Genomic DNA, 17,045 nt, shown 5'->3' with positions numbered 1-17,045 from the left:
AGTTGGTTCCTCCAGCACTTGCACCAGGAAATTGTCCTCTGTGCTTTCCAAAAACTTCCTGGATTGTCTGTGCACCGCTGTATTGCTCTCCCAGCAGATATCAGGGTGATTGACGTCTCCCATGAGAACCAGGGCCTGCGATCTAGTAACTTCTGTGAGTTGCTGGTAGAAAGCCTCGTCCACCTCATCCCCCTGGTCCGGTGGTCTATAGCAGACTCCCACCGTGACATCACCCTTGTTGCTCACACTTCTAAACTTAATCCAGAGACACTCAGGTTTTTCTGCAGTTTCATACTTGAGCTCTGAGCAGTCGTACTGCTCTCTTACATACAATGCAACTCCCGCACCTTTTCTGCCCTGCCTGTCCTTCCTGAACAGTTTATATCCATCCATGACAGTACTCCAGTCGTGTGAGTTATCCCACCAAGTTTCTGTTTTTCCATTCCTTGACTGTGCCAGGACTTCCATTTCTCCCTGCTTGTTTCCCAGGCTTCTTGCATTTGTGTATGGGCACTTGAGATAACTCGCTGATCGTCCGGCTTTCTCAATATGAGGCAGGAGCCCTCCCCTCTCGCGCTCTCCTGCTCGTGCTTCCTCCCCGTATCCCACTTCCCCACTTACCTCAGGGCTTTGGTCTCCTTCCCCCAGTGAACCTAGTTTAAAGCCCTCCTCACTAGGTTAGCCAGCCTGCTTGCGAAGATGCTCTTCCCTCTCTTCATTAGGTGGAGCCCGTCTCTGCCTAGCACTCTTCCTTCTTGGAACACCATCCCATGGTCAGAGAATCCAAAGCCTTCTCTCCGACACCACCTGCGTAGCCATTCGTTGACTGCCACGATTTGACCGTCTCTACCCAGGCCTTTTCTTTCCACGGGGAGGATGGACGAGAAGACCACTTGCGCCTCAAACTCCTTTATCCTTCTTCCCAGAGCCATGTAGTCTGCAGTGATCCGCTCAAGGTCATTCTTGGCGGTATCATTGGTGCCCACATAGAGAAGCAGGAAGGGGTAGCGATCCGAGGGCTTGATGAGTCTTGGCAGTCTCTCCGTCACATCGTGAATCCTGGCAAGCAGCAGACTTCTCGGTTTTCCCAGTCGGGGCTGCAGATAGATGACTCAGTCCCCCTGAGGAGGGAGTCCCCAACCACCACCTCCTTCTCTTGGGAGCAGTGGTCGTGGAACTCCCTTTCCTAAGACAGTGCATCTCATGCCTTCCAGTTGGTGGAGTCTCCTGCTCCCTTCCCTCAGATGTATCATCTAGTCCGTTCTCCGCATTAGTACCTGTGAATAGAACATGAAAATGGTTGCTTACCTGTATCTGCATTGCTGGTACATGGATGCTCCCCTTTCTTCTGGAGGTCACATGTTGCCAAATTTCTTCACCGTCCTTCTGTCCGCGCTGCGCAGCCTGCTCTGAATCTTCAGTATGTTGTGCTCGTAGAAGCATATCCTGACGTGTGTCCAGGAAATCTTCAGTTTCTGTTATGTAACGCAGGGTCGATACTTGTTTCTCCAGACCTTGAACCGTTTCTTCCAATATGGAGACCAGCTTGCACTTTGTAGACAAAGTCGCTTCTGTCCTGTGGAAGAAAGACAAACGTGGCACATCCTGTGCAGGTAACAACAGCTGAATGCTCATCATCCATATTACCTTCCTTCTACCGCTTCCTCAGCTGTTGCAGTAACTACTCAGAGAAGCCTGCAAGATGAAAGCCTCAGTGGGCTTATCCCAGGCGAACTCCCTCTGTTAGCCTCTCCGCTGTTCGCTGCAAAATGCCTTTCTGCTTTGAATTCTGTTCTTTAGCAATGCAAATGAAACCTGGACAATTATTTCCAAAAGTATAATGCATTTTCTTCAGTTAGAGAGAGGGAGGGAAGGAGAGAGAGAGAGAAAACTAACATTTGGTCAGTAAAATCTTGACCTATAAATAGTTGGAACTGGGTCCATATATTCCAGCCCAAACAGTTGTCATCTTACTGTTAAATTAACAATTTAGTTGCAGGACTTAAAAGTGTGAAGGGAGAGGCTTAGTGTAGGACTCTATGCATCTGTGTTCTGCCTGGAACCCCAGGGCTATGCTCTTGGAAGCCACTCTGTGTGTTTTGCTCTTGCAGCCCTAGAGGTTCATGTACAGTATATCGCATCTGGAATGCTTTAAAGCTGTTGGACTGCTGAAGTGACATGAGGCAGGTCACTGGTGAAGCCTGTAGGCAGGGGCAAATAGCTAGCACATTGGGGCTAATGGTAACACCTGTATTATGTGAAAGCCTGTTGTACCCACCTTTACCCAGGGCATGTCTACACTCAAACTGCTACAGCGACAGCTGCTGCTGCATTGCAACTGTACCATTGTAGCACTGGGAGGGAGTTTGGGTGCGGGGTGTGGGCTCTGGGCTGGGGCAGGGGTTTGGAGGGGGTACAGGAGGGGGTGTGGGCTCTGGCTGGGCGACGCTTACGTTGGGTGGCTCCCAAAAGTGACCGGCACGTCTCTCTGGCTGTGGCTCCTAGGTCGGTGGGGCCAGGGGCGCTCCGTGCACTGCCCCTGCCTGCAGGTGCTGCCGCAGCTCCCACTGGCCTCAGTTCCTGGAGACCCCTCCCTCCCCCCTGGGGCCACTGGGATGTGCTGGTCGCTTCCGGGAACGGCGCAGGGCCAGGGCAGGCAGGGAGCCTGCCTTAGCCCCACTGTGCTGACGGACTTTTAGTGCCTAAAATCTCCTGGTTTGGCTTCAGTAGCCTCCGAGAGATAGAGAGAGGGGGAGGAGTTAAGGGAGGATGGGGGAGAGTTGATCAGCGGGGCCTGGGGACCCCCAGGGGTTTGCAGACCCCAGTTTGAGAAATGCTGGTGTAACCACTACTTATGGCAATGGGAGGGGTTCTCCCAACAGCATATTAATTCACCTCCCCAGTAAGTGGGAGGTAGGTTGATTGACAGAAGCATTTTAGCACTGTCTAGCCTGGGGGTTAGGTCATTTTAACTACATTGCTATGGGGTGTGGATGTTTCACATCCCCTGAGCGACACAGTTGGTCAACCTAATTTTTTAGTGTAGACCAGGCCTAACTCTAACACCATTTAATACCATTACTACTTCACAGTAAGAGAGCAGAGGGAAGATTAGATTTGCCAGAAACATACACTTCCTTCAAAAAGATGAATTCAGTTAGCCACAGTGTCATTGGCACGTATTGGTCAGAATTCCAGAGAGTCTAGGGGCTGGTCTACACTGAAACTTACCTCTGCATAGCTCTGTTAAGCAGACCTAGCCCCGATGTAGACAGTGCGGGGTGACAGACTAACTCTTCTGTCAGTCTAGCTACCTCCTCTCAGGGAGGTGGATTACCTATGCCAACAGGAGAAACCTTCCCATCGGATGCGCCTCTGCAGTGCCCCATGCGTAGACCAGCCCTCTGGGTATGTCTGTGGTACAGCGGCTGCAGCGCCACGGTGTCCGCGCTTCCTGCGCTGACGTAGGGGTTTTTCCGTCAGTGTGATCTAAGTACAGCAGATTATTCAGGGCGTGTCTACGCTTACAGCACTGTAGGGGCGCAGCTGTAGTGCTGATTGAAGACGCTCCCTGCGCCGACAGGAGAAGCTCTCCCATAGGCGTCGTGCTCCACCTCCTCGAGAGGCAGTAGCTGGGTTAACCGGAGAAGCCCTCTCATCAACACCGAGCGTTGGGTGGGTCAGTGTTACTGTGTTGCTCAGGATGGTGGATGTTTCCACGCCGCGGGCGACACAAGTTTGTAGTATAGACCAGGGCACAGAAGATGCTGAAAGTGTTTTGAAAAGAAAATAAGCTACACATGAAATCGCTGATGGGGGGGAGGGTGATTAGAGGTGGAAGAGTAGTTGGGAATGGGGGAGAGGTGTTGGGGGATCAGGTGATGGGGACGAGGTGCAGTGGCAGGAAGGGAAGAGGGTCATGAAGGTGAGTGACAGGGAGTCAGAGGGAAAGTAAGAGCAGGGGTGCCTGTCAGTCCCACATACCCCTCCCACATGTGTGCTGTGCCCTGGGAATGAGACTCCCCTCATGTGAGCCAGGTTTGCAGGGGTGGAAGGGAGAGGCCTTGCTTTTTCTCCCTATGTGAGTTAGGATTTGGGGGGTCCCTGCCCCCCGAAGTGGAGCCTGAGCCCTGGTCTCTGCCCCCTTGTATGCACTAGGCTCTGGGGGGCTCCTGCCCATCCACTGGAGTCTGACCCCTTCATGTGAGCCAGGTTCTGGAGATGGCTTGTTTTTCCGGGGTATCTGAACCCTCTCCCTGCCCCTATGTGAGCTGAGGAAGCCCTGCCCCTCTGGGGAGCTGAGAACAGGCATGCTCAGAGCATGCACCAAGAACATACTGCTGAGACTGGGTTGAGGAGCTGAGAACAGGTATGCTTGACACATGTCAGAAACTCTCCTGCACCCAGGGGGAGGGGGGAGAAGAGATGGGCACACCCACTGACATGAGTGGAACAATCCACAGGTCTCATAGCTATTGTTTCAGGCTGTAGTCATCTCCATCAGGTGCTTTCCTTCAGCTGAAAACGTCTCAGTAAGGTGAATGGGCCACTTCACACCTCTCCGAGTCTGCAACTCTGAACCCATTCTGGGAGGAAATCTGAGAACGAACTGTACACGTGTGGGAAAAATCTGCCCCTGTCGAGTTTGATTTATTAATTTAGGAGAAATTTAATCTGAGCACAGCTGAATATTCAGAAGGCTCTGAAACTATTTTTGAAAATCATTTCCATGTGTGAATGCTCACTGGGAGAGGAGGGGTGATTTGGGGGTGAGGGTTTAGGTGTGCAGTGGGAGATGGGGATAATATGAAGAGGGGTATACATGGGAATGGGTGGTAGGGGAGCTTAGGCAAGGGGGGGGATTGGGGGAAAACGAGGGGTTGGAGAATCAGGGCTAGCCAAGGAAGTTGGGGGGCTAGGAGTGGGGGATGTCAGTCCTGAATTCTCACCTTCATGTGCATGTGGGATCTCAGGGAGGTCTACCCCCCTGAAAGGGTCTGAGCCCCTCCTCCTGCTCCTCCATGTGAATCTGGATCTCATGGGGGACAGGACCTTAGGGTAACAGATTTAAACATCTGAAATCCAAAAAGTGAATAGTTAAGATATCCCCCCTTTGTGTGTGGGGTGACTTGCGGGAGGGGTGGACGGGATGGGTCTGGGGCATGGCGGAAGTTTAGCTGAGCAACTCGGGATGGGGAGTGGGAATGAGGGGCTGGGCTCAGTGTGGAGCTCTGGCTGGCAGGCAGCCCTCTAGTGAGCTGCAGCCTGTGATTCATGTATGTAGCAGCACAGGGCAAGAGACAGCAAGGAGCAACTTCTGACATGTGATTGGCCTCTGCAGTGCAGCGAGTGGCACCATGGGATGGGGTGGGGAGGGGGAGCTGGAGACGTTGGCAGGGTGGGACGATCCATGTTCAGGAGAATGGTGGGAGGGGTGGAGAGAGACCCCAGTCTTCTCATGTGCTTAACGTTACTCTAACAGCCGTGTGATAAAACTGGCAAGGTTTTGGGACCGAGATCAGGGGTGAGGTTTCTCTCGCTGGCTCTGACCCACCATTGTCCCCATTGCACTCTAACAACATGTACTGGGGTGGGGCGAGGGAGCACTATGTAACCACACAGCAGCTGTATGGCCCAGTGGAAAGACCACTGAACTGGGACTATTCCTAGCTCTGTCACAGCCTGGTGGGCGACCTTGGGTAAGTCATGTCACTTCTGTGACTCAGTTTCTCATTTAAAGGGGAAAGTTCTTTGAAATCTGCTTATGAAAAGCACTGTGTGAAAGCCAGTTACTTATTACCTAGCCACAGGAGCCTATCGGCTGCAAATCTAGGTGAGAACTGAAACTGTCTCAATGACTACTAACTCCTGCCAAGAGACATTTCTTTAACAAAACCTAAGAAATTAAATGGCCAAAACACTGACAGAGTTAAGGCTGCCCGGTGTGAGCTTGTGCCCTTCTAGAACGTCGAATTCACCAGAACTCAGACTTCTGAAAACCAGGACATACAGACTTCAGGTAAACGTCCACACAACCTTAACTCTGCCCCTCTTGGAGTGATACCCCAACACATCCATCACACCTGCACTCCCACTCTGCCTTGTCTCGGTAATGAACAGGTGCTGCCTTCACTTGCCCTGTGCTCAAACACTGCATCTGCTCCCCCCCCCCCGAATACCACACTTGTCACATTTAACAACTGTTTTTGTACCTTTTATGGCCCCTTCACTCTTGCACACAGCAGACCAGCTAAACCTACACTTTCCCCTACCCATCATTAAATCTGGACTGCTCCCACCTCACTACTGACGGTACGCATGGCAAGAGTGCCCCAGTGCCCGCTGCTGACAATCCACACAACTTGATTGACATGATGCAGACTGGAACCTCAAGATAGATATGTTCCTCCTTTGATTCAGACCCAGATCTCCTCATATCACAGTCACAGCTCTTCCAAGCTACTCCAACATATTCCTCCACCATTCAGTACAGCTATCCCTAACAGACTGAGTGCAGCTGGAGAGCATGCAGGTAATTCCCAGTGGCTGTTGCCGGCTCCAGGGGGGACAGAGTTAAGGTTGCACGGGCTTTTACTGTAACTCTATTTCCTGGTTTTCAGGAGTTTCAGTTTTGCTGAACTCAACGTTCCAGAAGGGCACGAGATACCACAGGGCTACCTGCAGGTCTTTTGCTATTTCATTTGATGAAAAGCCTAACAGACAGGCAAGCAAGTCATCATCCCAGTGGTATAACTGGGGCCGGGGGCGAATTAATATTAGTCTGTTTTCCCCACCTGAGTCCCTCCATCTCCTTCATCCAGGCTGTTCACCAGTAAGGTCTTCTTGACCCGGGACCCTCTTCTGGAGTCAGGCTCCTGCCATCACCTAGGGAAGGGTTCTTTCTCTGGACTGAGGGCCCCGCAGAGGTCAAACTGCTGCAGCTCTTCTCTGGAGCTGTGTGTAGTTCCCCAGCAATCTGGACATCTTGCTGCTGCCTGGTAAGGTCCTTTTGCTGGGACCAGGCCTCCCTAGGGCTTTGCCCCTTGTAGCACTTTTGGAACCTGCTCCCTCCAGGAGCCCCTTTCCTAGGTCCCCTTTTCTGGTGCGTTCTCTAACCAGCTCCCCTGAGAAGCCCCTTTCTTCAAGACCTGCCTCAGCTCTTATAACCTTTATAAGGCCTGTGTGTTCCTTAATTACTTAACTGCTGCCTAGCCACATTGGTAATTAACTCACAGCTGGATCTGGGTTGGCTCATTCTCCTTAGTGGAGCTGGCCCCTGACTCCCCTGAAATAGCTCGCCCACCTGCCCATGTGTAGACTTGTGATACCATGTGGATTTGGGCATTCAATTTCCTAACCAGTAACAGCAATTCAGGTGTGGCTTCTGGAGGCAGGTGTGGCGCCTGTCTTGATGCCCCTCCAGTGAGCCGTGTCTCGACCAGTCACACTCGGATTTTATAGTTTGGTTCCTTTCATAAAGGCGACAGACTGACAATGCAGGCTTGCCTGCTCTCTCACTCCTGTGGATTTTGGGAGGGGGAGCAGCAGTGGTTCTGCATGCATAAACCAAACTGCCAGAGAAATGGCAAAGATATCATGACCATACATGCATTCAGTGTAGTATAAAGTGTTTTATCAGCAAACTCCGTTTCCTGCATTTGTCTGAGAAGCAGAGTAGTATTAGCTTGTATGTGCCCAGCACTTTTCCTTTACTCAGTGGCAGATATTGTGCATCTGTTGTTCTGATCGCCACCTTCCAGACAGAACTGCCTCAAGATATTCTGCTTCCTTGTCTGTGAACTAGGACATCTGACTGAACTGGATAGTAATTGGTGTTGGCTATGAGCTGAAAGCTTTTACTGCTGAATGGTGTGATGTCTGGCTACAGTGGATTGGGAAGGAGTGGGTGGGAGGAAATTGTTGGTGTCCTGTGAAAGATGTCCGAACAAGAAATATTAACTTTTTTTAAAAATAGAAATCACCACTGGTGATTGTCCGATGACGTTCCAGTGAGATGTGAGACTTTCTTCAAAGGTGTCTGTCACTCACTTGATTCCTCATGTTCTGATTTCTGTCCAAAGAATCGAGCCAAGAAGAAACCTGCTCCAGTGAAGTATGACGTTGGAGATCTAGTCTGGGCTAAGTTCAACAGACGACCGTGGTGGCCCTGCACAATCTGTCATGATCCAGTGCTCGACTGTCACTCAAAAATGAAAGGTACTGTACCCACTTGAACGACACAGTTAAGGACACCTAGTGGCACAGTTGCTGCAGTTCTTTGTTACTAATAAGCATTTGGGCAGCCCTTTAACCTCACGGCAGTGCAGAGAGGTCAAAAATGATGGTCCCTGCCATGGGAACCTACAGTATAGATTAGACAAAATACTGATATGAGGTTAGCAAAGGAAGTATAGGGATGGGGAGATGAACGTTAAGACAAATGAGAATGATGGGGGTCAGATAGCAGTTGGATCTTGTAGGTTCCGGCATTTTAAATTGGGGAGTAGATTGTACCACTGAGCTCCATTCTTGTGCTAAGCAAGAGATGCATGTTCTGAGGAGCAGAGCAGTGGTGCCTGGCGCAGACCAAGAGGGATGGCATTGCAGGCATAGGGAGCAGCATGAAAAGGGAAAGAAGGGACAAGGGTGGGAGGAGAGAGGGTGGAGCGAGATGAGAGGGTTGGGCAGAGTGCCAGGGAAAACTGCAGGAGTAGGGAGTGGGATGGGGCCAGGCACAGCTGTACAGAGCCTGACAAGTGAGGGTGAGGAATTTGAACTGTACATGGAAAGAAACGGGGAGGCAGTGAATGGACTTAAGGAGGCTGGTAGTGGGAAGAGGAACAGAGCAGTGGGAAAGGGAGATCGTTTTAGCTGCTGGATGCAAGGGAGAGGCCTACAGACCAGTAGATCACAGTTTTCCTGGTACAAAGGCTTGGGAGGAAGATGAGAAGTTTAGTTTTTGCCTCGTTTCATATAAGGAGGTGAACTCCCCACAGATGTCTCTTATTGGAGAGGCCTCGGGAGAGCTGGAGATTGAGTGGTAGATCTGAGGGCCATTGGCCCCAGGGGTAATGCACCAGGGGAGCAGAGAAGGGGTGAGTGAGAAGGAGGAGGAGAATAAAGGGGACCAAGGACAGATCCCTGAGGCACATGCACCAGGGGGAGGAAAGAGAAAGAGGATTCTCCTTGGGTAACGGTCAGAAAGAGGAGAGGGCCAGGAAAGGACAGAGTCCTGTGAGCCCAAGACGGGGTGGGGGGTGGTGGTGGTATCAACGTGAGTGGTCAGTGGTGACAGAGGTAGCAGAGAGGTCAGGTAAACAGAGGAGAAGAGACTCTTTGATTTGGAAACTGACCTTGCACTTCACTCAGATGTATTTAAACTGCTGGCCATGTAAAGTTAGCTACAGCAGGGGACTATTTTATTCCAGCATATCATGAATGGGGGGACCTGTATATTTCTGGGTATTTCTTTCTCCTTGTTTTCCCTCCAGCCTCTCTCTCTCTCCACATTCCCTTGGTAACTGAATACCTTTGAAATGTCAGTCTGTCTGGGGTAGTGCTCTGTATGCAGGACAGTCTGCTGTTTAGTGATGTGGCGTTTTTGCAACTTTTGTGGCCCTCACCAGTCTGGAAGGCTGGACTCTGAGAGCATGCAGTGTTAGTGACTCTCAGCTCAGACTGTTAAAATCTCCAGCTGAAACTCAAAAGAAGCCCTACAAAAAGGGAAACTAGGTCAAATGACAAAGGATGCATGTAAACAAATAACAGAAGTATGTAGGGACATATTAGAAAGGCCGAGGCACAAAATGAGATCAGACTAGCTAGAGACATAAAGGGTAACAAGAAAACATTCTAGAAATACATTAGAAGCAAGAGGAAGACCAAGGTCAGAGTAGGCCCCTTACTTAATGAGTTCTCTTTGAGAACTGTTATTGTTCGTCCGTCCATCTGACATTTCCACATTTTCTGTTATTGTCAGTAACAGAAAATGTGGAAATGTCAGAAGTGCTAAATGATCTTTTTTTGTTTTGATTTTCACCAAAAAGTTTAGTTGCGATTGGTCGTCTAACATAGTGATTCATGTAGGAGTAGAGGCCAAAATAGGGAACTAACACTTTAAGAGAACTTAGATGTCTTTCAGTCACCAGGGCCGATGAAACACATCCTAGAATACTCAAGGAGTTTACTGAGGAGATATCTGAGCCATTAGCAGTTATCTTCAAAAAGTCATGGAAGACAGGAGAGATTCCAGAGGACTTGAAAAGGGCAAATATAGAGTCAATCTATAAAAAGGGAAATAAGGTCAACCTGGGGGAATTACAGACTAGTCAGCTTAACTTCATTACCCAGAAAGATAATGGAACAAATAATCAAGCAATCAATTTGCAAATACCTAGAAGATACTAAGGTGATAAGTAACAGTCAACATGGATTTGTCAAGAACAAATCGTGCCAAACCAACCTAATTGCTTTCTTTGACAGGGTAACAGGTCTTGTGGATGGGGGGAAGCGGTAGACGTGGTATATCTTGACTTTAGTAAGGCTTTTGGTACTGTCTTGCATGACCTTCTCATAAACTAGGGAAATACTACCTAGATGGTGGGTGCAAAAAACCGGTTGGAAAAACATTCCCAGAGAGTAGTTATAAGTTGTTCACAGTCAAGCTGGAAGGGCATGTTGAGTGGTGTCCTGCAGGGATCAGTTCTGAGGCTGGTTCTGTTCAATATCTTCATCAGCGTGTTAGGTAATGGGATAGAGAGTACACTTATAAAATTTGTGAATGATACCAAGCTGGGAGGGGTTGCAAGTGCTTTGGAGGACAGGATTAAAATTCAAAATGATCTGGACAAACTAGAGAAATGGTCTGAAGTAAATAGGATGAAATTCAATAAGGACAAATGCAAAGTATTCCATTTAGGAAGGAACAGTCAGTTACACACATACAAAATGGGTAATTACTGTGTAGGAAGGAGTACTGCAGAGTGGGATCTGGGGGTCATAGTGGATCACAACCTAAATATGTATGAAAAGTATAACACTGTTGCAAAAAAAGCAAACATAATTCTAGGATGTATTAGCAGGAGTGTTGTACGCAAAACATGAGAAGTAATTCTTCCACTCTACTCCGCACTGATTGGGTCTCATCTGGAATATTATGTCCAGTTCTGGATGCCACATTTCAGGAAAGATGTGGACAAACTGGAGTCCAGAGAAGAGCAACAAAAATGATTAAAGGTCTAGAAAACATGATCTGCGAGGAAAGATTGAAAAAATTAGGTTTGTTTAGTCTTGAGAAGAGAAGACTGAGAGGGGACGTGATAACAGTTTTCAAGTACATAAATTTGTTACAAGAGGAGGGAGGTAAATTGTTCTTCTTAACCTCTGAGGAGAGGACAAGCAGCAATGGTCTTAAATTGCAGCAAGGGAGGTTTAGGCTGGAGATTAGGAAAACTTTCTGTCAGGGTGGTTAAGCACTGGAATAAATTACCCAGGGAGGTGGTGGAATCTCCATCACTGGGGATGTTTGAGAGCAGGTTGGACAAACTCCTATCAGGGATGGTCTAGATAATTCTTAGTCCTGCCATGAGTGCAGGGGACTAGACTAGATGTCCTCTCGATGTCCCTTCCAGTCCTATGGTTCTGTGATACATAATTCCATAGACAGCATGTTATATTCCCCCCCAGGTTCAGCAGCTTCACCACATTCTCATTTTCTGTCCCTCTGCTTGCCTTTCCCTCCCCTAAATCCCTTCACCCTAGTGTTAGATAATATCTGAATATACAGTTTAAATATGCAACAATTTAAGCAGCTCAGGGCCCTGAGGGACTGAGTACAGGCTCTTGAGACCAGAGTGGCTGAAGGGGCGGAACTAAGGGAGACGGGGAGGAACTAAGGGAGACAGAGAGGAACACAGATGGGACACTTTCTGGGACACTGCAGTGTGGTTGTATCCCCAGGCTGACCGCTTCTGTGCTGTTGAGGAGGATGAAAGTTTCAGGAAGAACATCCAACTGGAACAAAAGAAAACAGTCTCATAGTTGGGACCCTCCTTCAGGTGATGTCATGGTATTGTCTCACACTGACGATACCCCTCTAGGGGAGGGAGTCCCTGTTATTAGGAAGAGACAGGTAACAGTAATGGGGGATTTGATCATTAGAAATATAGCTAGTTGGGTTTGTGATAACTGGGAGAACCACATGGTGAATTGCTTGCCAGGTGTGAAGGTTGCAAATCTCTCGAAACATCTAGACAGACTCGTGTGCAGTGCTGGGGAGGAGCCGGTGGTCATGGTACATGTAGGTACCAATGACATAGGGAAAGCTAGAAGAGAGACTGCTAGGTAAGAGGAGGGGTTTAGGGTTATTAGGAACTGGAGAACCCTTTGGGAAAGGAGGAGCCTATCCAGGAGAAATGGGCTCCACCTGAACCAAAATGGACGCAAATTGCTGGCATATACAATTTAAAAGGTGGTAAAGGAGCTTTGAAACTAATGGCTGGGAGAAGTCGACAGATACGGAGGAGCACATGGTTCGGACAGAGACATCCCTTAGGGGAGCATTCTTTCACTGGGATTCTCTGCCCTAGTAAAGGGGAGAGGATAGAAGTGGATAAATTGCAGGTAGGAAATGAAGAGAAACAGTCAAATGAAAGAGTCCCATTCAGTTACCTCACATGAAGCAGACAACTAAATACTAATCAATTTTAGAAGTGCTTGTATACGACTGCTAAAAGTCTATATAGTAAGATGGGGGAACTCGAGTGCTTGGTATTAAATGAGGACATTGACATAGTCGGCATCACAGAAACTTGGTGGAATGATGATAATCAGTGGGACAAGGTAATACTAAGGTACGAACTATATAGGAATGACAGAGTAGATCGCGCTGGTGGGGTAGTGGCACTGTTTGTGAAAGAAAGCGTGGAGTCAAATATAGAACAAATCTTAAATGAATCAAACTGTCCCATAGAATCTCTCTGGATAGAAATTCCATGCTTGAATAATAGGAGTATAGCAGTATGGATATACTACTGATCACCTGACCAAGATGGTGGTGATGCTTGTGAAATGCCAAGGGAGATTAGAATGGCTATAAAAATAGAAAACTCAATAATAATAATAATAATAGGGGAGTTCAGCTATCTCCATATTGGCTGGGTACATGTCACCTCAGCACGGGATGCGGAGATAACATTTCTAGACACTATTAATGACTGTGTCTTGGAGCTGGTAGTCCTGGATCCCACAAGGAGGGAGGCAGTTTTTGATTTAGTTCTAAGTGGATCACAGGATATGGTAATAGTGGTCATAATGTGATTCAATTCAACATCCTTGTGCGGGGGGGGGAGGGGGATTCCAAAGAAGCCCGCCGCAGTAACATTTAGCTTTAAGAAGGGGAGCTACAGAAAAAGGAGGAAGGTAGTTAAATGGAAACGAAAAGGAACAGTCACAAGAGTGAAATGCCTGCAAGCTGCATGGAAACATTTTATAAAACCATAACGGAGGCTCAAACTACATATATATTCCAAGTTAAAAAAAAAAAAGTAAGCGGACCAAAAAAATGCCACCATGGCAAACCAGAATGAAAGAGGTGGTTAGAGGCAAAAAGGCGCCGTTTTAAAATGGGAAGCCAGGCCCTGCTGAGGAAAACGGAAAGCAGCATGAACTCTGGCGAGTCAATGTAAAAATATAATTGGCCAGGCCAAAACCGAATTTGAAGAGCAATGAGCAAAAGACTCAAAAACTAACAGCTAAATTTATTTAAGTCCTTCAGAAACCGAAAAACGTCAGTGGGGCCACCGGACAAAGCGCCGAAGGGGCTCTCTGTGAAGACCCAAGGCCATTGCGGAGAAGCTAAATGAATTCTTTGGCTCTGTCTTTGCAGCAAAGAATGTGGGGGAGATTCCCACAGCTGAGCCATTCTTTTTACGTGACAGATCTAAGGAGCTGTCCCAGACTGAGGAATCAATAGAGGAGGGTTTGGAACAAATTGATAAATTAGACAGTAATAAGTCCCCAGGACCACGTGGTGTCACTCAAGTATTCTGAAGAAATTCAAATACGAAATTGCAGAACTACTAACTGTGGTATGTAACCTATCATTTAAATCAGCATCTCTATTGGGTCACTGGAGGATATAACATGACACCAATATTTTAAAAAGGCTACAGAGGCAATCCTGTCAATTGCAGGCCAGTAAGCCTAACTTTAGTAACACACAGATGAACACAGTATGTTGGGAAAGAGTCAACAGGCCTTTTGTAAAGGGAAATCCTGCCTCACCAATCTATTGGAATTCTTTGAGGGGGTCAACAGACACGTTGACAAGGGGGATCCAGTGGATATAGTGTACTTGGACTTTCAGAAAGCCTTTGACAAGGTCCCTCACAAAAGACTCCTATCAAAATAATCAGTCATGGGATAAGAGGGAAGGTCCTCTCGTGGATCAGTAACTGGTTAAAAGACAGGAAACAAAGGGTAGAAATAAATGGTCAGTTTTCAGAATGGGGACACCTGGAACATGGGGTTTCATCCCTTATTATCCTGGCTCATAGCCATTGTGGAACCTATTATCCATAAATTTTTGAATATGTTGAACAGTATAGGTTCCCCAGGGATCTGTACTGTTCAGCATATTAATAAATCATCTGAAACATGGGGTAAACAGTGACATGGCAGAGTTTGCAGATGATACAAAGTTACTGAAGATAGTTAAGTCCAAAGCTGACTGGGAAGTGTTACAAAGGGATCTCACAAAACTGGGTGATTGGGCAATGAAATGGCAGATGAAATTCAGTGTTGATAAATACAAAAATCCTGCCATGAGTGCACGGGACTGGACTTGATGACCTCTTGAGGTCCCTTCCAGTCCTATGATTCTATGAAAGTAATGCACATTGGAATGCATCCCAACTATACATGGGTTGAAGAAAGAGATCTTGAAGTCCTTGTGGATAGTTCTCTGAAAACACCCATTCAAAGTGCAGCAGCAGTCAAAACAGCTAGAGAATGTTAGGAACCATTAGGAAAGAGATAAGAAGACAGTAAATATAATAATGCCACTTCGTAAATCCATGGTACACCCACACCTTGAATACTGTACGAGTTCTCTTTGCCCCATCTCAAAAATATATTGTAGAATTGGAAATAATATAGAGAAGGGCAACAAAAATGATGAGGGGGATGGAACAGCTTCCACGTGAGGAGAGATTAAAGAGACTGGGCCTGTTCAACTTGGAAAAGAGACGACTCGGGGGGAGATGAGAGCGGTCTATAAATCATGAATGACGTAGAGAAAGTGTCATTTGCCCCTTCCGATAACACAAGACCCTGGGGTCACCCAATGAAGTGAATAGGTAACAGGTTTGAGGGAAACGGAAGGAAATACTACCACAGGCTGACTGTGCGTTGTGTGAAGAACTCATGGCCAGGGGATATTGTGGAGGCCAAAAGCATAAATGGGCTCAAAAAAGACTTTGATAAGTTCCTGCAGGATAGATTTATCAATCGCTATTAGCCAGGATGGTCAGGGTATCCCTAAGACTCTGCCTGATGCTGGGAGTGGATGGCGGGGATGGATCACTCTGTGATTGCCTGTTCTGTTCATTCCCTCTGGGTGTCTGGCACTGGCTGCTGTTGGCAGACAGGACACTGGGCTGGGTGGACCATTGGGCTGACCCGGTGTGACCGTTACGTTCTTTTTTAAATGTCGTACTCTGGCTACTGTGACACCTCCTGAGAGCGTGTAATGGGCGTTTTCCATTATTGGCTGCATCTAGTGGGAATGGTTGTTTCCCAGTCAGCTTACAGCTGTGTGCAATTACTTCTAAAATGCGAATTTGGAATGGAGGTAATATGCTGGTTAACACGGTCCAACTGATGTGCTTGTCCTAGATAATCTCGGACCACAGCCCTCCCCGCACATTCTGCTCCTGCTCAGATCAGAACAGGTGTGGAAGAAATCTTTCTTTCCCTGGTTTCCCCCCCCCCCCCCCCCCCGCCCCATTGTGCTCTGTCTCCTTCCCTAATTAAACGACTTTAGGCACCAATTAAACCTTAGGTCTTTGATGCTATTGGGCAAATGGAATTTCCAGCATTGTCCACCTACTTCTGAAACGTACAAGTTCTCCCACCTGGCTGTTACTCCCTGCACTTGTTATGGAAACAAACACTGGGTTGTTCAAAGCCAGGCAGGTTGGTTCAAACCCATCACTTACCCAGAGGGCTTGTCTCATCTGTGACATAGTGATTTGTTTAAAGCAGTTTTCCTCTCCTCAGTGAGACTGGCTGGTTCAGGGATTGGGAATAGGATATGTGCAATCTTTTGCCTCTCTTTGGCCTGACACTAGGTCAGGTCAGCATTAGCCAAAAGTCTTGATGCTGTACCATGTTCCGAGTGCTGTCCTGTGTCCTGTCTGGTAAGTGAGTGGGTGATCTCCGTCTAATCCTTGATGCCCATATCCCTAGAACACCGCTGGGAGTGGCACTACTGTTGGCAGTCTCAGCAGAGAAGCCAAGGACTGAATTGCCCACGGAGACTGAACTGCCCTGTCCCCGTCAGTGGTGGTCCCTGCGGAACAGGGTGGGGATGTGCTGGTGGGACGGTGTGGGGAAGAGGCCTGTAATGTTTGTTCTGTTGCCCTCAGTCCAGCACCTTTCACAAGCACACAGGATTCCCTTGCAGCATGCCATGTAGCCCAGCGTTACAGTTCCTCTCATCCCTTCACCCTGCTGAGCTCACTGAATGCCCTTATCAAGAAAACACCTTTTAAGCAGTCACGCGCTTCCAGATCCGTGCTTGTAGTGGAGTCCTGCCTTTGCCTTGGGCTCCCAATGCCCCCTGCGCATGCAGGTATCCAGTATAACTGCGCAGCATCTCAGAGATTGCATGCACGCTCAGAGTAAGGACTAGCTGGAACACCTTTATATTCTGCTCCTTAGATTCCGACGCCTGTCGTCGCCACCATTCTGAGTCCAGGATAGATGTTCAGTATCAGGCAATGATCTGCTGAACAAGCTGGAAATTAAGGCCTTGGATGATGTTT

General features: G+C 48.0%; 1 protein-coding gene across 1 annotated transcript in view; it reads left to right on the top strand.

Moving 5' to 3' along the window:
- Window positions 1-17,045, top strand: part of NSD1 (nuclear receptor binding SET domain protein 1) — a 140,554-nt gene that overhangs the window by 28,443 nt on the left and 95,066 nt on the right. Inside the window, exon 3 of the mRNA XM_043520693.1 lies at window positions 8,082-8,217. Within this exon, the coding sequence (XP_043376628.1) occupies window positions 8,082-8,217 (136 nt within the window). The remainder of the gene's footprint in view (window positions 1-8,081; window positions 8,218-17,045) is intronic.

Source organism: Chelonia mydas, chromosome 8, assembly GCF_015237465.2.
Source record: "Chelonia mydas isolate rCheMyd1 chromosome 8, rCheMyd1.pri.v2, whole genome shotgun sequence".
Classification (NCBI taxonomy): Eukaryota; Metazoa; Chordata; order Testudines; family Cheloniidae; genus Chelonia; species Chelonia mydas.
This window is presented reverse-complemented; position numbering and strand designations above follow the sequence as displayed.